Here is a 23,867-nt window from a genome sequence, read left to right as displayed (position 1 = left end):
AGGAGACTTGCTAGAGTTCTGCAGGGAGAACAGCTGAGCTACAGTACTCTTCCCTTTCTGGCAGGATTTCTGCAAAAGCAGGAACAGAATGCCTGGAAGGCAGGTGTGTCTCTGGAGCTCCTGGGTACATGCGGTCATGCTCAGATAAAGACCCAATAAGCAACTGTCCAATTGGTATGGTGGCGGAATTCTAAGAGGGTCCCCAGACTCCTGCCCCCTTGTGTACACATCCTGCACAACACCCACCAGTGTGGGTGGGACTTGAGAATGGAGAGAGAGACATCACTCCTATCATTAGGTTCCCAATCTGTTGACGCTGAGTTCATCAAAAGGTTGGTCATCCTGGATGGCTTGACCTGATCAGTTGAACCCCTTAAAACAAGGTGAAGCATCAGAGAGACTCTCTCCTATTGGCCTTGACAGGGCAAACAACCCTGCTGTGAAGAGGGCCCTGTGGTTGAGAACAGCAGGCAGCCTCTAGTAACTGAGGCCTCAATCTTAAAATCTCAAGGAACTGAATTCTTTCCACAACAGTGAGCTTGGAAGAGGACTCTGAGCTTACATGAGATTGACACTTTGGTTCCAGCCTGGTGAGATTCCATGGACAGAACCCAGCTGAGCTGTGCCCAGACTACTGACATGCAGAACTGTGAGAAAATAAACGCGTGTTATTGCAAGCTGCTAAATTAGTGGTAACTTGCTATGTAGCAATAGATAACTAATACACTTAGTATGATTTTTTAAAGAGCATATTGAAGGCCCCTACAATATGAAGATCATGAGGACTGGGAGAGCTTTCTGCCTTCTGTTTAAGCTCTTGTTCCTTATAAAATGCAAATACTTCTGGGAGGAGTCATTAGGAAACCTTTTGGGCCATCCAAACCTTAATATGAAGTTTTCCAACTATCTTCAGAGAGGGTTGGATGTGGGAGAGAGAGAGACAGGTAAGGGCACTGCCACTAGGTTTGAGGACAGGTTAAGGGCACTGGATGGTGGGGCTAGGAGAGAATCTTGAAGATGAGGGCATTCATTTTACCTGGGACTGTTCCAGAGGATTGGGATTATGTCTGTGAGGTCTCCTGGGGTAGGAGGGTGCCTCCACTGGTCCAGCTGTGGGGTACCCACAGAGTGGGAACAGAGAGGACTGCTGGAATAATGGGGAGGCAATCATGTCAGCTGCAGTCCCTGGTGGGTTGAGTGGAGCAGGAAATGAGTAGAATGATTCTTTCTATTGAGGAACGAAATTTGGCCTATCTGTACCCCTCCCACCCCTGGTTCTGGGGGAACATGGGTGGGATAATGCTGTTCTTGCTGTAAGTTGTTTATCTCAGCCCACCTATCCCAATTCTTAATTCAGGAATGACACTTCATATATGTGGAGTGTATGGTTGTGACTAGGACATAATTTCAGGGCCTAGGAACACTTTCTCACTTTCTAAACTTCCCTAAGGACTGATTGGAGCCCACAGTGCTACCATTTGTCTGTCCATCCCCTTAACATAGTCCTTGTCCCTTATTTAAATGCAAAAATCTCCAGGAAGGGGCATGGCTAAATGTTATTGGTCATTCACATCTCAGTGGGAATATCTTTCAAGTGCTTTTCTGAGAAGTTCTGATAAGAGAGAAGTAGGAGCATAACCTAAGGGGTAGGAAAGACAGTAGACTGGGGACAGAGCTGAGAGGATGTGAGTAAAGTGGGACAAATTGGCCTCTTGTCAGACATTTTCCTGGGTTCAGATCTACCCAGACGAGGCAGTGTGCCCCCCACCAGCAGCCCCACCAAGCCGGGCCCTGGTGGTACAGCTCCCATTGATGAGAACAGCGGTGACTGGAATTGTAAAGCACAGCAGCATGGAGGGCCTCCCACTCTTGAAACAGCCATCCATCATCCATCCTCCACCATCCATCAACCTTTTAATTAAATTAACATTTATTCAGTACCTACTATATGCCAGCCCTTGGGCTGGGTACTGGGAACACAGAGATGATCAAACCTCAATCCCAACCCTTATGATGCCCGAGGGACTGCCCCAATGCAGTGACAGGAATGCTGAGAGGGAAAGCAGAGAACAGGAATAGCAGCATTTCTGTTTAATTTTTAAAATTATTTTTAAATGTGCATAAAAGTAGAAAGAATAAACTGCCTTACAACCATCACCCAGCTTCAATAATTTTTATTAGTATTGTTTCTCTAACCCTTCCACTTTTTTGATAGAGTATTTTAATACAAATTCAAAATATTATGCAATACTTCCATATGCATCTCTGATAGGAACATTTTATTTTATTTTGTTAATCCTCACCCAAGGATATTTTTTCCATTGATTTTTTTTTCTTTTTTTTAGAGAGAAAGTGGAAAGGGAGAGAACGAGAACAAGAGGGAGGGAGGGAGGGAGGAAGAGAGAGAGAGAGAGAGAGAGGAAGGTCAATTGGTTGCCTCTCATGCACCGACCCAGTGGGGGCTCTAACCCGCGACCCTAGCAGAAGGATGCTCTGACCACCGAGTAACACTGGCCAGGGCTGATAGGAACATTTTAAAATCACCCCCAAACCAGCAATATCTTTTTTTTTTTTTTTGGAATTTGCAACAGGCTTTACTTCACCCAATCCCACAAGTTTGTCAGTGTGTCATTCGTGTCTCTGGTTCATAGTTGAGGAACCCGAGACTCAAAAAGGAGAAACTGCATGATGTGAGACAGCCAGTATGTAGTAGTGAAACAGGAATTTTAGGGGAACATAGGCAGGTTTAGGGAATTTTTAGAATTGGGGTCCATGGAAAAACACAGGGCTACAGACTGGAAGACGATACATTTCCATAACACAAGGAAGCCAGGTGCAGTTACATTTCCATAAGACAAGGAAGCAGCAACGGGTATATTTCCATAAGACAAGGGAACTGGAAGTAGCCAAAAAAGGTCTATATTTACAAAATAAAGAAGAAGGAAGAAAGCCCAGAAGGAATAGAACAATGAGGGAGGAGGGCCTCAGGAGTCACTATAGTAACCAATTCAAAAGGGAATATTGACCAATCAGAGGGGACATAAGGACACAGGAACTACAGCCTTTATAAACCATGGAAACAGGAAGTGGGTGGGACCCCACGTGTGAGTCCATTCTGTGGGACTCTTTGCTTCTCTGCTTCTCCCCATGTGGGAGTCTGTACTTGTTCTTCAATAAATCTCCACCTTTGCTATACTACCCTCTGTGGATTCATTCTTCAACTTTGGCAGACAAAGAATCCGGGTTCCAATCTAAAAATTCTGTTTCAGTAGGACTACTACTTGGTCTTGTGATTGTAGATGGGGTGGTCTCTCCTTTCTCTACTGCTGTCCTCCAGCCCTCATCATGAGGTGGGCAGAGACTGTGATAAATTCTTACTGCATTTTAAAGAGAAAGCCCAGAAACTCCAGTATTTCCAATGAGCATTTATCCTGTGAACAATAATCTGGCAAGTGTAGGCATCTTTGTGCCTGATTCCTCATGACTCCTTTTTCCTCCTCTGCCCATCTGCCAGGCCCTTTGGGGTTGACGGACTGTGTCTGTGGGTTTGGCCAGGGGGTGCCAGAACACTGGGTGTAGCACCTCCTCCCTGCTTTCTGCCCAGGACAGAAAGGGCTAAGCCAGCAATATCTTACTACAATCAGCAATACCTCTCCCCGCTACCTGCGACTTTACCAAGCCCTGGAACCCATTCCTACATCCTACACTTCTAGGGGTCTTGCCAAGGACCTGGTATCTCCTGCCAACATGCTAGTTTTCAGTCCTGAGCCCCTCAGTGTCCCCCCAATTGTGCAGTCTGGGTCCCTGCAAAGTTTAGCCAGGCGACTCCCTGCGTTGATGGACAGCCATCAACCCCATCTTTTGGAAGGGCTGGAACACCCCTTCCCTAACTGCTCTTCCTCCTCTCTGTCCTTAAAGATTGAAATGCTAGAACACAAATACGGGGGCCACCTGGTATCCCGGCGCGCAGCTTGCACCATCCAAACCGCCTTCCGCCAGTACCAGCTCAGCAAGAACTTTGAGAAGATCCGCAACTCGCTTCTGGAGAGCCGCCTGCCGCGTCGGATCTCCCTGCGCAAGGTGCGCACACCCACCGCGGAGAGCCTGGCGGCCGAGAAGGCGCTCATGGAGGGCTACGGCCTCCTGGGGCTGCCGCTGGTGCGCTCGCCCTCCCTGCCGCCCACCTTCGCGGGCACGCTCACCGAGCTGGAGGACTCCTTCACCGAACAGGTGCAGTCCCTGGCCAAGTCCATCGACGACGCCCTCAGCACCTGGAGCCTCAAAACCATGTGCTCCCTGCAGGAGAGCGGCGCCTACCAGATCCACCAAGCCCTGCACGCGAGCGCGGGGCAGCCCGGCCTGGAGGCGGAGATACGGGAGCAGGAGAGCGCCCGCCCGGGGCTGGAGGAAGAAGCCGCCGAGGCCGCGGGCCTGGCCCAGGGCCACAGCAGCACCCTGATGATGGCTTTCCGGGATGTCACGGTGCAGATCGCCAACCAGAACATCTCCGTTTCCTCCTCCACCGCGCTGTCAGTAGCCAACTGCCTGGGCGCACAGACTTCTCCGGCCCCAGCGGAGCCCCTGCGGGGCCAAGCCGAGCTGGGCGAGGCCCGAGGTCAGGAGGCTCCAGTGACCCCAGCCGCGGGCCAGGAAGACGCGCCCGCCGAGACCACGTGCACAGAGGCGGGAGTTGGGGAGACCCTGCGCGCCTACTCGCCTGGGGCAGCGGATGGGGCCGCGGATGCGATGGTGGAGGAGGCCCCAGCCGCGCAGGTAGAGGAGGCGGAGACAGGGAAGATGGGGAAAGGGGCTGAGGCCGAGGCCGAGGCCGAGACCGAGACGGAGGCCGGCGACAACTCGGAGCAGCTGAGCAGCAGCAGCACGTCCACCAAGTCCGCCAAGTCCGGCTCGGAAGTCTCGGCGTCGGCCTCCAAGGAGGCCCTGCAGGCCATGATCCTGAGCCTGCCGCGCTACCACTGCGAGAACCCTGCCAGCTGCAAGTCGCCCACGCTCTCCACTGACACCCTGCGCAAACGCCTCTACCGCATCGGCCTCAACCTCTTCAACATGTGAGTGAGCTCTGGCTTTGGAGCTGCAGCGCGTCCTAGGGGGTAGGGGGGCGGGGTGGAGGTCCTGGAGGGAGGGAAGACAGATTAGCAGGGTGCCGGGTAATTTAGCACGTCATCCAGTGTCCTCCCAGGTGACATCTGTGCCATGCCTCCTTAAGATACTGTGTACAAATACATACAGATTTTACTTGTACTTGCTATTCATTTATTTTAAGAAAAATTAGGAACAAAATAGCATTTCAAACCCATGCTTTCACCACTGTTACTGCTTAAAATGAAGCTAGAGTTCGAAAAGTCAGAGACTTTAAAAGAAAATACAATATTAAGTAAATAATAGTACAGATAACATGAGGATTGAGCAGAAATCCCTCAGGTAGGATATGAAGTTAGGGACACTCAGCAATCCTCTGGGGTTGATGAAGAGGAGAAACAGAGCAAAGGAGAAAGTGAGGAAAGGTGCATGAGGGATTGGGTTGGGAAAGGGAAGAGACCTACTCTAAGGAGTACAGGTAGAAAGCAGAAGAGGGTGTGGGACAAAAGGGGGAGAGGGCGACAGAAAGAGAATATGAAGCAAGCAGGGGTGTAGTACAAAGAGAAGGGGAATGGAAGGAGAGAGAGAATGACTGTCAGAGCCCAACCTTTTCTTGCAACCAGAATGTTTAGAGCTGGTGGCAAGCAGAAGGCACACACATGGAAATTTCAAGTATATGAGGCACTGATCTCCACCCTCCACTTGGCCCTTTCTTCACAGACCTGAGCCAGGAAATACAACATCCCTCTTGCCCACATGCATTATTTATTGAATGCCAGGCACCATGACCACAAAAATGAGTAAGACATCCCCTGGTCTCCAGAATTGTATATCCTGGGGAGAACAGTTACTGTTCATAAAGCATCTGCAATCTTCCCAACAGTATTAGAGAGAGCATTGTTATACCATTTTACAGAAAGGAAACCGGCTCATACTAGTAAGGTGAGTTGCACACTGACACAGCTAGTAAGCAGCAGGCTTAGGTGAAGCCAGATCTGTCTGACTCCCAATCCATTGCTTTTTCTTTCACCTCAGGCTGCCGTCCTGGTGAGCAGCCCCCACCGGACACATCCCCAGCATCACTTGGGCATGCACACAAATGCTCACACAGACACTTGGATCCCTCAAGACAGTGGTTCTCAAACTGTGGTAAAGGACCAGTTTGGGTTTTTACCCAACACATTGTGGGTCAATACTTGTGTAAAATACAATAAAAATGAACTGCTAGAAAAACAATCACATGCTTGGTTGTCCTGAAAATGTCAAAGTGCTATAAAAGGTTCTAAATGCTTACCCTCTATTTCTGTACTTATATTCTCCTGGGCCAGTAAAACACAGTTCAGGGAGCAGTGTGGATTTGCAGACCACACTGTGAGCACAATTGCCTTAAGACACAGCACCCACACCCACACCCGCACCCACACATAGAGACTCAAGCCTGAGAAAGTAAATGCTGGAGAGCAGGATTTTTGTGTATCCACCATCCACAGGGAAGAGGGGTGTGGGGGAGATCCCACTGCTGTTTCCCAATCTCATCCTCTCCAGATTCCAGGATGGGTACTGCATATAGACAGCAAGATGCAGGCAGAAAGGACTTGGGGACCTCAGGATGAGATCCCATGGGAGTGAGGCCAGAAGGAAAAGGACACCTCTTCACCTGCTCTGAAATTCACTTTGCTTGGCCAGACTTGCCCTTCCCCCCTTCCTGCCCCACACTACCTTCACTCCTTTGTGGCGAGGTTCAGGAGAGTGAGGCTCAGGTGAAAGGTGATTCTGATGGAGAACCCCTCTGTGGAGGAAGGAATCCTGGCATTTCCTGAGAATTCTTTCCAAGGACCTCCAGGCACTATTTCGGGTTGAATTGGCTGGAAGAACAGAAAAAGAAGTCATGGATGGCCTTGGCTCACTCTCTACTCCTTCTCCCCACCCCCATCCGCACCCCCAGAAACCCGGACAAGGGCATCCAGTTCCTGATCTCACGTGGCTTCATCCCTGATACTCCCATCGGAGTGGCCCATTTCCTGCTCCAGCGTAAAGGCCTCAGCCGGCAAATGATTGGAGAGTTCCTGGGCAACAACAAGAAGCAGTTCAACCACGATGTGCTAGAGTGAGTGCCCTGCCCTCTTGGCACTCTCCCTCCACTCCACTCTCCCACCCCACCCCCACCAGGATGTCCAGAGAAGGTAGGGGGATCTCAGCTGGGGAGGGACTCAGGGAAGAGAAAGGGACCTCTGAAGTCTTGGTCATTTCCAAGAAATCCTCTCCCCAGTCTTAGCAGCTTCCTGATTGGCCCCAGGAACCAGAATATCCATGACCTTTAGCCAGTCTCCGCATTTTGACCAGCCTGTTTCCCCTAGAAAGTCTTTTATTTATTGGGCACATTGTGCACAGAGTACCATTGGTACAGAAATGGTCAAGGGTGATAAAAAGACCACCCTCTCTGCCACCCTCAGGGGCAAGAGAATGAGCCTGGAAGAGAAGAGGGCTGTCAGTGCTGGGGCCATCTCGGCCTGGGGAACAGGCCCTCAGCCCACCCTCTCTGTGCTACCTGTCCAGACCCCAGACCCCCACAAGCATCTCTCTGCTCCCAATCAGGGTCGTTTTCATATCAGTAGAGGCAAACATGAGGCAGGAAAAAAAGGGGGTTAGACTGAGGGTTTTTAGAGCAGGAAAACACTGACCACGCTAATCACAACGAAGAAAATGGTTTTAAAGTCTAATAGATGTGGGGTAAGGTGAGGGCTGCTTTTGCCAGTGCTCAGCTTTGTCGGTGTGGATGGGCAAGAGTCTCTTCATACTCGCTCCCCCTCTGGAGATGCAGGGCAGAGGTGGCATTACTTGGGGCCTTGGAGCACCCCTTCCCTGGCAAAGAGAGGGTGAGGTCCTAGGAAGTCTGCTCCAGGCCCCTTCCACTCTCTGATGCTCCTTCTCTCTTCCACTAGGCCCGCTAGGCTCAGATGTTCTTGAAGGTCATCATTCTATAGGGAGCCACCCCCACTTCCCTCCCCTCTTTCTCCTTGGATACAGTCTGCAGGAGTTTTTCCCTGGGGTGCTAGGAGAACCTCTCCTTTTTGTCCTTGCTCTTGGAGCAGCAAGGGCCTGCTACAGAGGGGCAGAGGGCTCCTGATCAAGGCTTTGGAAGCGTGGGAGTCACCCAGCCTGTCTGACAAGGTTGTCAATGTCAGAGACCTGGTTTAGTTTAAGGGGTGGTCTTGTGTCTTGTGGTAAGTCACTGCCCTCTGGGCCTGCGTTTCCCTGCCTGTAGAGTGGGGATGTTGGATTGTGAGGGGTGGACCAGTTGCCCTCTGGAATCCTTGTCACATTCCTAAATTCACCGATAGGGTGATTGTCTCTAACTGAGCACAGTCAGAAGAGTGGTGGCTTGGACCCATCTGAGGGACCATGAAATCCCCAGATGGCCCTTGGTTGGCAGAACCCAGCTCCTGCCTGTGACTCTCGGTGGCCTTGGACAATTTGCTGTCCCTCTCAGATGGTTGAGATGCTCTGAATGCCTCCCAAAGGAAAGTAAACCAATGCATGTGCAGCATTTCCCTGCACCCTCCTTTCTTCTCCCTCTGCCTCTGGCTCCTCTTTCCCTTTACCACACCCCTGCTGTGCAGGGTGCTCTAAGGAAAATAGAAGGAGAAAGGTCGAGTTTTCCAGGTGCCTTCCTTCCCCTGTTTTTCCTCCATCTGGTTCACCTCTCTGGCTTTTTCTATTTTTTTCTTTCTTTATTTATTTTTATTTATTTATTTTTATCTTTATTGTTCAGATTATTACAGTTGTTCCTCTTTTTTCCCCCCATAGCTCCCCTTCACCTGGTTCCCACCCCACCCCCTGTCCTCACCTTCCCCCCCCTTCACTGTCCTCATCCATAGGTGTATGATTTTTGTCCAGTCTCATCCCGCACCCCCCACACCCCTTTCCCCCCGAGGATTGTCAGTCCACTCCCTTTCTATGCCCCTGATTCTATTATATTCACCAGATTATTCTGTTCATCAGATTTTTTATTCACTTGATTTTTAGATTCACTTGTTGATAGATATGTATTTGTTGTTCATAATTTTTATCTTTACCTTTTTCTTCTTCCTCTTCTTAAAGAATACCTTTCAGCATTTCATATAATACTGGTTTGGTGGTGATGAACTCCTTTAGCTTTTTCTTATCTATGAAGCTCTTTATCTGCCCTTCAATTCTGAATGATAGCTTTGCTGGGTAGAGTAATCTTGGTTGTAGTTTCTTGCTATTCGTCACTTTGAATATTTCTTGCCACTCCCGTCTGGACTGCATAGTTTCTGCTGAGAAATCAGTTGACAGTCATATGGGTGCTCCCTTGTAGGCAACTAACTGTTTTTCTCTTGCTGCTTTTAATATTTTCTCTTTGTCTTTTGCTCTTGGCATTTTAGTTATGATGTGTCTTGGTGTGGTCCTCTTTGGATTCCTCTTGTTTGGGGTTCTCTGCGCTTCCTGGACTTGTAAGTCTATTTCTTTCACCAGGTCGGGGAAGTTTTCTGTCATTATTTCTTCAAATAGGTATTCAGTATCTTGCTCTCTCTCTTCTTCTGGCACCCCCATAATTCTGATGTTGGTATGCTTGAAGTTGTCCCAGAGGCTCCTTATACTATGTTCATATTTTTGGATTCTTTTTTCTTTTTGCTTTCCCAGTTGGGTGTTTTTTGCTTCTTCGTATTTCAAATCTTTGACTTGATTTTTGGGATCCTCTAGTCTGCTGTTGGATCTCTGTATATTATTTTTATTTTAGTCAGTGTATGCTTAATTTCTAGTTGGTCCTTTTTCATATCCTCGAGGGTCTCACTAAATTTATTGGTGGTTTCTAGAAGATTCTTGAAAAACCTTATAACCATGGTTTTGAACTCTATATCCAGTAGTTTGCTTTCCTCCATTTCTGTCATTTGTGACCTGTTTCTTTGTCTCTGCATTTTGGCTGCTTCCCTGAGTTGATAGAGTGGCTTTGTGTGCTAGGTGTCCTATAGGACCCAGTGGCTCTGCCTCCCCAGTTACCTGAGGTGGACACTCTTGGTGCACCCCTTTGTGGGGTGTGTGCACAGTCTTGTTGTAGTTAAGCCTTGATTGTTGTTGGTATCACTGGGAGGAATTGACCTCCAGGCCACTTGGCTGTGAGGATCAGCTGTGTCTACGCTGGAAGAACTTCTGTGCTAGAGACACCCTTATGAGGCAAGACTTGCCTCAGTGGGGCTTTGGTGCTAACTGAGTCTGCCCCCTGAGTGTGTCCCTTATGGATCTGAGAAGTTGTAATCTGGATGGTCCTACTCTGATCCCTGGGTACACTGGCTCTTGTATCTCCAAGGAGGTGCTAATTTAGCCTCTGCCTGAGGCCACCCAGCAGGAGCTATGGAGAGATCTGCAGATTCCTCTTCTTTGTTTGGGGTTTGGAGGTGCCCAGATGAGGCCCAGCTGTGAAGCAATGCAAGCTGCTGTGGGACCTTGGGCCTTCTTTTGGATGTTCTGGGTCTCTCTGACTCAGCGGCAGTTTGATAGGTAAGTCAAAGGACCAGGCCATTCATATGCAAAAGCCTCTGCGCACAGCTTGGATGGGGCAGAGTCTCAGGGTGGAGCAAACAGCAATGGCTTCCCGTCAGCCCTGCCCTAAGAGGCCCCGGGTCTCAGTGTCCCTTGATAATCGTTGCAAGCACCTCTGAGAAAAAGCCATCCTCGAGTTCTGCCTGCTGCCAGACAGTCCAGTTTCTCCCTGTATGAGTCTGGGTCCCCAGAGTCTCACCCAGAACTGGAGTTCAGAGCAGTCAGGAGCTTGTGTCTCCCTGCGGATTGAAAAAGACAGCTGCATCCTCAGTTGCCAGCCTTCTCTGCGTGCATGCGCCTTCGTACCTCTGTACTTTACTTCCGCAGCTCCTCTGAGTCTCAGTGTGCTTTTCTCTTCCCTTCTAGTTATAGAATTTCCACTTAGCCAGCCTTCTTGTGGTTCTGGATGATGTCCGTTTTGTGTTTTAGTTGTAGTTTTGAAGTGGTTGTGCAAGGCAGCAAGTTCAGGTGTTTACCTATGCTGCCATCTTGGTTTCTCCAGTCTTCTTGTAGTTTTCCTCTCTGGCTTTTTCATTGGCTTTTGCCCCCTTTCCATTCTGTAGGAGGGTGAGTGGAGGTGTTGTGCCCTATGGCTTTGTTCTTTCGGATGCTCCAACCCCTTGGATGACACTGCTTTGTCTCTAAGCTTCACTCATAGTCCCTGACCTTTTGTGTCCCAAGTCCTGGTATTGCCTGGTCCTGTAATTTTAACCTGTCTGGCTCACATTGGCCTAGAGTATAAGGAACACACGGTTTTTCTCCAGTCCAGGTCATGCTGAACAGCACAATGGAAACTAATTGCCATCTTCCCTGGGAGACAGAGTGTGTGGGCTGGAGACTCAGACCAGCCATGCAGCCTGTGCTGGCAGGGGACCTAGGCTGGGGACTGCGCTAGCAGCTGAGGCAGAGTCAGGCCTGGGATGAGGAAGGCAGTGTGTGTGTGAGAGGGGGTAGCGGGGCCCGGGGGGTAGGACAGATGGCTGGACCTGAGAGAAAGAGCTGTCCTCTGAACCTGGCTCTGCTCCTAACAGGCTATATAGCTTTTGGAAGGCACTTCGCCTCTAGGCCTCAGAGTTCTCATCTGTTAAGCCAGAGGTTGGGCTGTGTGACCTCAGAGGTCCCTCCAACTCCTGTGAATCTATCATTGTTCCCATCTCCCATTGCATTTGTAGCACACTGGCATCATGCAGAGTCATCTGCCCTGAACATGGAGGCCAGGCTCTGTCCTCCTGCCAGAGCATCCCTCAGGCTCCAGGGCAGTGCTGGCACCGAAGTTCATGGGAGAACAAGACGACCATTCATCATTCATTCAGTAAACATTGAGGGCCTACCATGTGCTGGAAATAGGGCTGAGCCGGCTGTCCCAGTGTGTGTATGTGGGATGGGGGAGGAACAGGAATGGCTCATGGCCTCAGGGAATTTACAGACCCAGGTGTTAATTGGGAGAGAAGAATGGAAAAGCCAGGCATGGAAAGGGAGGCAGAGGAGGCAGAGCAAGCTCCTGCAGGCATTGTGGGTTTGGGGAAGACTGAGTACAGAGCTGAGCCCCATTTCTGCCCCAGTGAATGCCTAGGTCCCTGGTGCTTTATTCTGCAGCCATGCAGGCTTGGGCTCTGAGGTCTCTGCACACTAGCCTCTGTACACAGAAAGGAGCCCTCTTCCCCCAAGTCTGCAGTGTGCTGACCACCTGGTTTGTCTCCTGCAAAGTGCCAGGAGAAAGAAGGTGGAGAAGCAGGAGGAGGCAGGCACTAGCCGGGGAGCCAGGCGCTGGGGGTTTTGGCATTTCTCCGCCACTCAAGCCAACTGTCCTGGTATCTTTCGGATCCTCTGCCTCTTTCTTACTCCCACCAGAGGGAAAACACAATAACCACGTCACCGGTGCTATTTCGCCTAGGCCTGAAAGGCTTCATTGGGATTCTGCACGACTCCCCTGCCCCCGCATGGTGACATTCAGCAAGTTGCATTCGTTCTGTACAAAGCTGTTTGCTGAATAAAAGGACATAAGTCACCCATCCCCTTGGAGACTGAGACAGCCCAAGCCACAGCATTCTCCAAGAAGCAGCCAGACAGGAAGGGGAGAGGTTGAAAGCCTCTGGGAGAGGAAAGGGTGGGACCCCAGGGACCCTTACCCCAATTCTTATGCCTGTGGGGGACAGGAAGAGGGGCTGAGCAGGCTGCCTCAGCGCTGCCCTGTGTCTGAGCATGTAGATGCGGTAATGTTTGCCTCCAGAATCAGGCCCTCGGGGCTCCTAGAAACTGACCTCTCCATCCCTTTGTGTCCTACTTCCATAGAAGACACATTCCAAGAAGGAATGTATTCAACTGGGCTTTATTCGAGTAATAATAGAAGGCCTCTGAGCTCAAAGGGTCCTGTACATTCGTGTTTACCTGGAAGGGGCACTTTTGTTTTCTCTTAAGGAGAAACCAGCCTCACTTTCCTCATTTGTCCAATGGAGATAATGGTACCTACCTCCTATGAATTAAACATTTTAGATGCATATAAAGTATCTAACTCAGCACCTGATGCTTAGTAAATTCTTTTTTAAATGTTAGCTATTTCTATTATGATCTTTTCTACTTGAACACACAAGGCATTAGATACACCCCCACCATGAACCCACCTACCCCCACACACCCCACCCCCAACACAGGGAAACCACAGACTCCTCAGGTCTGGTTTGAGATTGGGTCTACTCCCCAGACAGTAAGAACTTCTGGGGAAGGAAGGGACCATGCTGCGCTCTGAGGAAATCCTCTCGGTACTGAGGAGACAGAACAGTGGCTGCCCAGCTGCGGGAGCGGCAGTGGGAGCGAGAGAGCCCCAGGGATTGGGATCCTCTGGGGCTGAAAGCTTCTCCCTCTCTGTGTTCACATGGCTGGGAAATTCGGCTCTGCTCTACTTCCTTTCTGAAATGTTCGCTTCAGCAGGTGTGAAGGCCAGTGAACAGGGACTGGTGGTGCTGGCTGTGAGTGGCTGTGAGTGGTCTCTTCTCGGGCCCGCGTGATCTTTGCAATGTGAACCTCGTGCACATGGAGGGCATTGGTGTCTGTCATTCCCACAGAAGTGCCTGCAAAGGGCAGCTTTTGGTTTGAACTGCTAGAAGGAAGTTTCCTGAGTGTTCCTTCTCTCACTGTGTCTACTTCATTCTTTGTTAGATATGAAGAGTTTGACATTTTAGTCAGATTTCATTATTTAATTCCCATAGAAATGTGTTGGCCAGAGTGTAACAGATTTGTTCTTAGGGGACATTCAGAAATGAAGACAGGCTGTCTGTCACACTCAGCTGTCTGGAAGGCTCTGGCCTTCTGTCACCAGGAAGAAAGTATTTGAGGACTTCCTGCCCCTAGTGCCCCGTGCAACCTCAGAACCGCTCCCTGGTCCCAGTGAATTCCACGAGGAGAGCCCTCAGGGCCCAGGCAGAGCCTTATGTGTCTGGAGGAGGGTGGAGAGAGGCCTGGGGCAGAAAGGGATAGAGACTTTGGGGTGATTTCCACTGCTCTGAAAACTTGAGGCTGTCACCACCAGAGGAATGGAAGGAGGGGGTCTCTTCTACAAGTGATGTCTTGGGGTTTTATGGCCTTGACCTTCTACCTCTCCAGTGCCTTTCCCCCATCCCCAACCACCTTTCCACCTCCCCTCCCGCCCCCCCCCCCCCCCCCCCACATAGATGAGAGAGTCCCCTTAACAGTAAAGAGTCATGAGCACTGAAGAACCACTTACCCCTGTGGAGATCTTGGGATCCTAAGTGTGGGGTGAACAAGTCCAGAGTTGAGACTCCCTTTGGCTTGGCCACATTATCATATAAACTGGGCTTTTACACAAAAACGAATATACCTGCCACCCAATTCCTTTCTGAATAGTCAGGCCTTAGCCCTGGAAGGGTCTCTCTTAATCCGTGTGTGATGTTCAGGTGTGGTGTAGACTGGCCACTCTTTGATGCAGGACTTTAGAAGAGGCTTCCTGGGAGTTACGATCTCCTGGGGTTTTAGGAGGGTCAGCTGTGAGTGAGCAGACCTCAAAGCGTAATGATCACAGCTCACATATACGTATTAAGCATTTACTGTGTGCCAGCAGGCACTGTTCCAAGACTCATGCCATGCAAAACCTCATTTCATCTTCACAGCAACTCTGAGAGGTGAGTGCAGTCAAGCTGTGCAAATGAAGGCCCCGAGGAGCAGAGGGTGGGTAGCTTGTCCACAATCCATGATTGAGATCTGAAGCCAGGCAGAATGATTCCATAACCTGAGTTCTTAAGCCTACATCATCCTACCTCTGCACTGTACCCCAAGAGAAGTGTGGGCCTAATGCCTTTATAGTCCTTGTCAGACCCAGGTGTGACTCGTGGTACCAGAAGACCCCTTGGATGGTCAAGTAGTCCAGCCCCCTCACTTTATCAGGTGGAAATTGAGACCCAGAGAGAGGAAATGACTAGTCCCCTGGCCAGTGGCAGAGAATTGAACAGAATCAGGTACTATCAATTGACTCACCTTTATTTGCTATGCTCTGACCCTCTCATCTGAGAAGAAAGCAGAGCTGAAAAATTGATTCATAAATCTCAAAAAGTCTGAGCTAGATTCAGTTTCCTCTTTCTGTTTCTGGTATATGTATATTTTAAAGGGTCAGTGGATGAATGTCTGATGATGTAATTTCAGGCAGAGTTCATTGGTGATGAGGGGGAGGGTCTTAATCCTATGCTAGAGGGAAGGAACTTCAAGTCCACTTAGTCACCTGGCATGTCAGTTCACACTTGGTCTCCAGATACATAATGGAAACTACCTTTATTAAGCTCTGTTTCTAGGAACTCTCTTAAAACTCATAACCACCCTGCCCCTGAGGTGTTATAGGTATCAGCTCCATTCTACCAACGGGGAAACCGAGGCACAGAGAGGCTAAGTGACCGAACAGCTAAATGATAGAAACAAGATTCAAACCCAAGGGCATCTGACACCAAAGGCCTGGCTTCTCATTCCTCCCACTATGACTGGCATAGAACAGTGGTTCTCAAAGTGTGTTCCCCAGAACAGCAGCAGCACCTGGACACTTGTCAGCAACATCAGTTCTTAGACTCCACCCAGACCCAGTGCATCAGAAACTCTGGGGCAGCAATTTGTGCGTTAATAAGCCCGCCAGGTGATTCTGATGCCCACTCAAGTTTGAGATCCACTGGCAAACAGATGCTGCCAGGCCCAGCAAAGGGAAATCACCTCAGGGAAATCTCCACACTGACTTCCAATGTGTTTGGATAGTTTATACTGAGTTCTTGTGGTTCCTGAATCCTCAAGGTGTCACTGGCAGCCATCTCTTCGGAGGCCCCTCAAACGATTTTCTTTGTCCTCATGTCATCACCAGGAGCACAGCAGATCCTCCTGCGTCCACTTCCTCCTGCTCCATTTCCTTAGCCACATCGCACTTTCCCCAAAAGCCTTCACCTTTGTTGGGCACGTTGTGAGTTCCGTTAACAGAAATAACTCTCTGCGGATGGGGATATTTTTAATTGAATTGTGTGAGCCAAGAACTGCAGAAATAAAACCAGGGTTCCTGCATCCGTGGCTGTGGGTGGTTTCGTTTTCCACCCTCATCCTGGAACCTGGAATCAGTCTCCGCCGGGAGCACAGGTGCCGGGTCTGCAGCACAGGCCGCTCTCCCTGCCTTGGCCTGTGCCTCACCTGCCAGATCTTTGCTGTCTGCTCTGCTGCTATCATTACCTAGCTTCAGCTCCCAACCAGTTCCTTTGCCTGCCAGACACTGTCTTACTGTCATTAAAAAAGAAATCATTTTTGCCCTAGCTGGTCTGGCTCAGTGGATAGAGCGTCAGCCTGTGGACTGAAGGGTCCTGGGTTTGATTCTGGTCAAGGGCACATGCCCAGGTTGCGGACTCGATCCCCTGTGGGGTGCATGCAGGAGGCAGCCAATCAATTATTCCCTCTCATTATTGATGTTTCTATCTCTCTCTCCCTCTCCCTTCTTCTCTGAAATCAATAAATTTATTTTTTTAAAAGAAATCATTTTTGACCATACATCATGTGGGTCTCCCTGCAACACAAACTGATGCCACACACAGATCAGGGCTGAGCCATTTTATGCATGACTGTACCTCCTTACACAGGTGCAGAGGACATCTGTGCTAAGGTTCCCCGCCGCTTGTGGGCTACTTGCTGCAGCCTCTGCAGATACCCACAGGAGAGGGAGGCCTGCCCAGAAGGAGCCCTGAACTACTCCTGCCGCACCGCCCATCAGCAGCACCTGCGAGGCAGGTCCAGACAAGCTCTGTGGGAAGCCCTCTAATCAGCCTCCGGTGCCCCATCATCGCTCACTCACTTGCGTGTGCAGCTGAGGGGGGGAGGGAAGGACCTGCACACCACTCTGCCGTGCTGCCTGCCGATGGAACCCATGGGGCCATTCCCTGGCAGCTTTTCCAAGTGTCAGATCAGCTCCAGATGATTTTGCACAGCAAGCCGGTGAGCCCAGCCATCCTGGGTCACAGGGCAGAGCTTCCAAAGGTGCAGGCCACTGAACTCCTTCCCCAGCTGGCCATGTTGCTCGAGGTCTCGTTCATTCACTTGGTCTCTTACTTACTCATTTTACAAGTGTTTGTTGGATTCATGTTTGGATGGGGATGCAGAGATTCAGAGCACTGCCTCTTCCTGCAGGAGCACGTAGCCTGGTGGGAAGACAGGCAGGTAAATGTTAGGACATGGGCACAACTGCGGTGGTAGACAGAAGGCGTGCCAGGGTCCGGTGGTGAAGAAGGAATCCTCCTGGAGAGATTGACAATTAAACAGAGACTGCAAGGTTGGGGTTGGGTGGCAGAAAGGAAGAACAGTGTGTGCAAAAGTGTGGAGGCATGATAGTGAGATGGCAGGAGGGGTGCCAGTATGCCGAAGGGGCAGGAGAAGCTGGGAAGCTAACAGGGCCTGGCTTGCTTTGCTGAGAAGCTCAGGTTTCCTACAAGTGATGTGGGAAACCCGTGAAAAAAACATAAGCAGAGGAGTGACAGGGCCAAATGATGTCCTAGCTGGACCTAGCAGGATTGTTCTGGGAGATTATTTGGAGGCAACGAGGCTGGTTAGGAGGCTTCTGCAGTCACGCTGTGGAGGGAGATGATGCCCTAAATCTCAGCAGAGGCCTTGGGGAGGGGAGGAGTTGGTGGAGCCCAGAGGCACGGCGAAGCAGGGGCCTGGTGGCAGTGTGGAGGGACAGAGGAGGCCAGATCCCAGTGGACAGCCTCCCGAGCTGCTGAGAATTCAGAACACTCAGTCTTTGATATGAATATGTTTGTGCACAGTACAGTAATGCATGCAAATTATACTAAATAACGTGCCTGTATTTTCAGTTTTGGGGGGAGGAAGATGCTGGGTTTGGGACTTTATCTGAAGAATTCCTCAAATCAGACATTGTCAAATATTTACTGACAACAAGTTAAAATAATAAATACCAAGTAAAATATAAAACATATACAACCTGACTTCTCTGCAAGAGATGCTAGCACAACCTATGGTCATGTGAGTATTGCCCATGACTGGCATTCAGACAAGAGCACCCAGATTCAGACAACAGGCAGGACTCAAAAGTGGGCTGGTTAATCCCTGGCTGGTGCTGCTCGATGGTTAGAGCATCGGCCCACAGAGAGAAATGAGTAACTTGAGGGAGGGTGACGTGGTGGAAGCAAGAGAGGAGTGTTTTAAGAATGGAGTAATTAACCATGTTGATGTTGCCAAGAGGCTGGTGGAACATGGACAGAAGTTGGTTCCATTGGACTTGGTAGCATGGCGGCCAGTGGTGGCCCCGACAAGAGAAGTGTTAGTGGCATGCTGTGGGTAGAAGCGTGGCTGGAGCCGGGTGAAAGTGAATGGGGTTGAGAAAGTGAAGACAGCACAGAAGGGATGCCTTCTGGAAGTTCGGCTCTAAAAAGGAATAGAGAAAACAGTAGTTTCTAGAGAGCAAAGAAGGGTCAAAGCAGGGTTTTAATTTGTAAAACAGAAAATAAAATAATTTAAGTGCTAATGAGAATTTAGTAGAGAGGGAAAAATTGATACTGTATGAAAGAACATCTCAAACTTAATGTGTCCAAAACTGAAGTCTCCCTGTCTCCTCCAGCACCTTTGTCACCCTATCATCAACTCGTCCTAAAAAATGAGCAGCAGGCCCCCAGGTGCCAAGCCAGAGCTGAGACTCATTGTTGACTCCTGTTTCCTCACTTCCCACATGCCCTCCGTCACCTGGTGCATCTGTTCTTCCTCTGCAATGTATCTCAGGTTGTCCATTCAGCGTGTCTCCACTGCTTCCACCTCAGCCCAAACCCCACCCTCTCTACCTCAGACCTCTGCAGTAGTGCCCTAACTGGACCCCTCCTTCGTTCTTGGTTCCTTGCCCTCCTTTTTCTGTTCATTCTCTCCCTAACAGCCAGCGAAGCCTTCTTACAGCAAACTGGATCTTATCACTCCTCTGGTCATCCCCTTCCATTGTCTCCCACAGCGTTCAGTATAAACTCCAAAATCCTTCTCGCGACTCACAGAGCTCTTAACTGGTCGAGCCCCTGCCCATCTTCCCAGCCCCACAGTCAGCCAGTCTCCATCCTCCCCTTTACTCTCCACATTGCAGCCTCATTGACCTTTCAGGGCCTTGGCATGTGCTTTCCCCACTGCCTCCAAGCTCTCTCCCACCCTCCTCTTCCCTTGGTCAGCTCCTACTCATCTTCCAATCTCAGCTCAGATGTGATGTCCTCAAGGAGGCCTTTCTGAACACACCAGTATAAAATATGCCTCCTTTGTCCTCTCATGGAACCCTGTCGTTGCCTACATAGGACTCATCACAATTATAATGAAATAATTATTTAAACTCCATTTGTTTCTTTCATCAGGACAGGATCTGTGTTTTGTTGTCTGTACTTATACCAGGTCCTTAGCACAGCGTCTGGCACATAGGAGACACTAAATGCATATTTGTTGGCAGGAAGGGAGGAGGGAAGGAAGAAAGGGAGAGATGGAAGGACAGAGGGAGGGAGAGAGGGGAGAAGAAGGGAGTGAGGGAAAGATGGAGGGCAGACCAGAAAGGGGAAGGTAGGAGGGCAAGAATTTAGCCCCTGCCGTGGGCTCCATGGGCTCTGTGTGCCCAGGCCAGCTCTGAAACTGCAGGGTGGCCACACCGCCTCATGCTGACTGCTTTAAGAGAAGTGGCTCCTCGCACATGACTCCAAGGCTGTGGCCAATTGCCGCCCCCCCCCCCGCCCCGCCCCTTGTCCCCTCATAGCTCCCATCAGGCATCTGGGTAAGGGAGCAGCCCTAAGGGAGAGACACATTAGCATCAGACATTGAGAGGGGGAGGGGCAGGTGTGCCTGGCCCCAGAGATGCTGGCGAGGAAGTGGATGTATGCAGTCTCCCTGCAGGGCCAGCTCTCCTGTGAGCATCACTTTCCTGTATGTAATATAAATAACAGGATAATTAGCACCGCACAGGATTGAGGAGATTGTCATTGTACACTCAGTGAGGCACTGAGAACAGTGAGAGCACGGAGGAGCTTCTCCACTAGTGTTAGGACCCCAGTGAAGTGGAGAGAGCCCAGCGGTGCGGACAGGCTCACAAGCAGGAAGCCAGACACCTGCGCTTCCTAGTTGTGGGAGCATGGAGCAATCGCTTTGGGGTCTCAGTTTTGCCTTCTGTAAAATGGGGAGATTATACATCAAAAAATACCACCTAGAAACGTGATATTTTTCACCTTAAAGATGATCTAAGAGGAGAAATGGTAGTTGGTTGTCCTGGGTGGAGGCAGCAGGATGGACTTGAAAAACTGTCAACAATCTGCTCCCTACGAGAATTCTAGGGTGGCAAAGAGGACAGGGAGGGGGAGATTTTAAGTGCTGCTAGATATTGCAAAATAAGAGAAGCGATGGAAAAGGTGAGAGGGGAGATAGCAGAGGTCAAGGTGCAGGCCCACGCTTCTTTGGAGGTGGGAAAACAATCATGCTGTGAGAAGGGCAAGGATTATGGGCGATCCCAGGATGATGGAGACCCCAGAGGTGAGGTTCCACCAGAGCACGCTTGTTAGACAGCACAGCCACCTGCCCCAGGAGGCACAGGCTCACCAGGAAGGCAAGTGATGGTTCTCCGGGAGATAAGAGAAGCAGTCATCGTGAGCTGTATTCCAAAGCCAGCCAGAGATGATGCCCAGTCTCCTGCCATCCCGGAGCATCTGCAGAGCCGTGGAGACTGGCTGAGTCCTTGTCAGAGACTGTCAGGTTGGGGAGAGTCCTGAGAGGTCACCTGGCCCAACGCCAGCTCTGCAGAGAGGAAAGCATTTGTCTGCTGGAGGTAATAGTGCCTTTCCACCGTGCAGCATGGCTTCTTGCTGCCATCTGGGGATTTCGCAGAAAACACTGCTATTTCCCCCCCTGGGACCCAAGAACGCCAGGACACGAGCTACCCATTAACCACTGTGGCCCATTAACCATGGTGGCAGTTGCAGGGAGGAAAGCATGAAATGTGTGTGTGTGTGGCGGGGGTGGGGAACTGCATCTGTCTGTACCTCCATCATTCCCCCCTCACCACCCCACTGCAAAGGCAGCCCCTGAGAGCTGATAGGGACACATGTGCCCTCACGAGCTGTTGCCTGTTGGCCTGTGAGTTGCTGAACTCACAGCTTAAAAGCTTCTACATGGGCCAGATCCCCCTACCCTTGCACTCAGCTCAGCTATTAGTTTTAATTTTTAAAGAATCTTTGAAGGATGCTGATTCCAAGGCCTTGCCTCCAGATATTCTAGTCGGTAGATCTGGGGTAGGGTTCGGGGATTTATATTTTAAAGAGCTCCTTCCGTGGGGTTTTCAAAGGTGTGATATAGAGACTGTCTGCCCCACGGCCCAGGTGTCCTCCCCTGAAGTCATCGTCCCCGTGGCGTGATTGACTTATGTAGTGCTCCCCATCGTGGGCTGGAGTTTCCACCCGGCTGCGTCTCCATCCCAGTGCTTGACTCGCAGGCTCTGGGCTCATTACTGGAGCTTTTAGCTGCAGCCTGAGAGCGAGTGAGCCGGCTTCGTGTCACCTGAGTGAAGGGCTGGAAACTAGGCCATCGTGCTTGGCTGAGCAGATCCCACCCTCTCCCAGCTGCTCCACCGCCTCCTTTGTCCACTGCGCACAGTGCCTGGGCCTCTGGGCACCCACCCTCCCCCTCAGGGGTGAGGCCTGGACCAGAGTGCGGCAGCAGAGGATGTGTGCACAGAGGCTCTGGGAGGGCACTGTGAGGGGTGCACTGTGCCAGGACCTCAGGGTTCAGAGGCCTGCAGGGAGAGGTCAGGGCCAGGTAAGGAGTAGGCAGATGGACCACAGGGACAAGTGTTCCTGGGCAGGGGGGCAGCCAGACACCAGACCAGGGGAACCAGGGGCCATTCTTGGGTCCACCAGGGAAGCAGGCTCCACAGGCAGGGTTGGCCAAGCTGGGGTTCATTGCCCTTCCCCTTGGCCTTGCAAGAGTCAGGGTGGGAGGCCTAGCCAGTTTGGCTCAGTGAGTAGAGCATTGGCCTGTAGACTGAAGGGTCCCGGGTTCGATTCCGGTCAAGGGCACATGCCTGGGTTTCGGGCTCCATCCCAGTAGGGGGCGTGCAGGAGGCAGCCAATCAATGATTCTCTCTCATCATTGATGTTTCTATCTTATCTCTCCCTCTCCCTTCCTCTCTGAAATCAATAAAAAAAAAAAAAAAAAGAGTCAGGGTGGGAGTCCCTGGGGTGAGAGGCTGCAATGTGCCCCCCCTCCCCCCCCCCGCCGCCGCCCGCCGCCACTTCACACCGAGGCCCACCAGGTCCTGTCTTTGCTGTTTTCCTCCCCTCATTGCCTCTGTCTTGTCCTGTCGTTGTCTCCTCTTCCTCCTCCACCTCTCCTGCCTTCTTCTCCCCCTCCTCCATTCCCTCCGTCTCTCCCCCTCTTTTCTCTCCTAGTTTTTGTTTTTCTCTTGTTCTCTCTCACCCTTTTTGCTTGTCTGTCTCTCTCTCTTCATCTCCTTGCCTCTCTTTGTGTGTCTCTCTCCCTCTGCCTTTCACTCCTTGTTCTCTCTGTCTCTCTCACTGACTCTCTGTGTCCTCTGTGTCTCTGTCTCCTCCCTCCTATTCCTCCCTCCCTCCCTGTCTGGTTCACCTCTTCCGGACAGCTGGCATCCCTGTATGACTCAATCATGCTGGATTTATAACACCTGACCAGGCGGGGCTACGGGGACATGCAGATGTGGGCCCCATGATGCTGATCTCAGAGCTCACATTCCACTGGGGAGGGGTCAGGGAGGAGGCGACAAGAGCTGCCAAGAAATCAGGCTGAACCTGGAGGGCCAACTACCCAGTTGTCCGTCTCAAATGCTCAGACACAGACGTTGCCAATTCTCATGCTTGGGCCAAATTCTTGCCTCCCCCTCCCAGCCCCACCCTCTGACTCACTCACTATCCAGATGGATAAGCCTGAGAGAAGGCTGGGTTTGACCAAGCCAAGGACAGGCTCCCAGCATGAGATGGCCATCCTCCCTGCCCTGGAGGGTGGGGGAAGGAGAGCCCCTATCAGCCCTTCCCTCTGAGGAAGTCTTGGGTGCCCTCTTCCCTTTGGTCCCCCTGAAAGGAGTTGGGGGAGCCGATCCATGACCACCACCACGTGGGCATCTCCCCTTTCTTTCTCCTAAACATTGACAGCACAACTGGGGTAGGCGGGATCTCTGCACAAGCATCAGGCTCAGCACGGGAGCCGGGATGATGGTGGGAGTGGTGTCAGGACTCATCCCTCCACTCAGGCAGCCACTCTCCTGAGTCCGTCGGCATCCTGGGTTCTGAGCCACACACTGGACTCGAGCCCTGCATGGACTGGCAGACAGCAGTGAGGGGACATTGATCCTGGGGTCCTGACCCTGTGGTGGGGTCTCCAGGGGCTGTGGGAGCAGAGAGGGGGCTTCTCACCTCCAGAGGGCAGCGAGGGGCTGGGTATAAAATGATCGGGACAGGGGATTGGAGTGCAGCATGGGTGCAGAAGTGGAGGAAACAGCTCCAAGAGCTTTGTTAGGATGTGTAAGCTCAGGGAGAATTAGGTCTGCGCTGAGCCAGGCCTAGATTCCCCCCTTGCTGCTCACAGCCCAGGGAACAGGCTCCCCAAAAGAGGACAAGCATGACCCAGTGGACAGTAGGCATGACCCTCCAGGAGCAGCCCAAGCCAAAAGAATGAGGCTGCCTAGTGGGGGTGAT

General features: G+C 51.0%; 1 protein-coding gene across 12 annotated transcripts in view; it reads left to right on the top strand.

The window, feature by feature from the left end:
• The window catches only part of IQSEC3 (IQ motif and Sec7 domain ArfGEF 3), a 118,227-nt gene that overhangs the window by 72,300 nt on the left and 22,060 nt on the right, over window positions 1-23,867 (top strand). For all 12 annotated transcript variants that reach the window (XR_013960114.1, XR_013960115.1, XR_013960116.1 and 9 more), the window contains 2 exons: window positions 3,919-5,069; window positions 7,046-7,207. Coding sequence is in view for 9 of the 12 variants with exons in the window: in XM_080659895.1 (XP_080516021.1) it covers window positions 3,919-5,069; window positions 7,046-7,207 (1,313 nt within the window). In the remaining 3 variants the exon portion in view is untranslated. The remainder of the gene's footprint in view (window positions 1-3,918; window positions 5,070-7,045; window positions 7,208-23,867) is intronic.

This window comes from Plecotus auritus (assembly GCF_963455305.1).
Source record: "Plecotus auritus genome assembly, chromosome: 3".
NCBI lineage: Eukaryota > Metazoa > Chordata > Mammalia > Chiroptera > Vespertilionidae > Plecotus > Plecotus auritus.
This window is presented reverse-complemented; position numbering and strand designations above follow the sequence as displayed.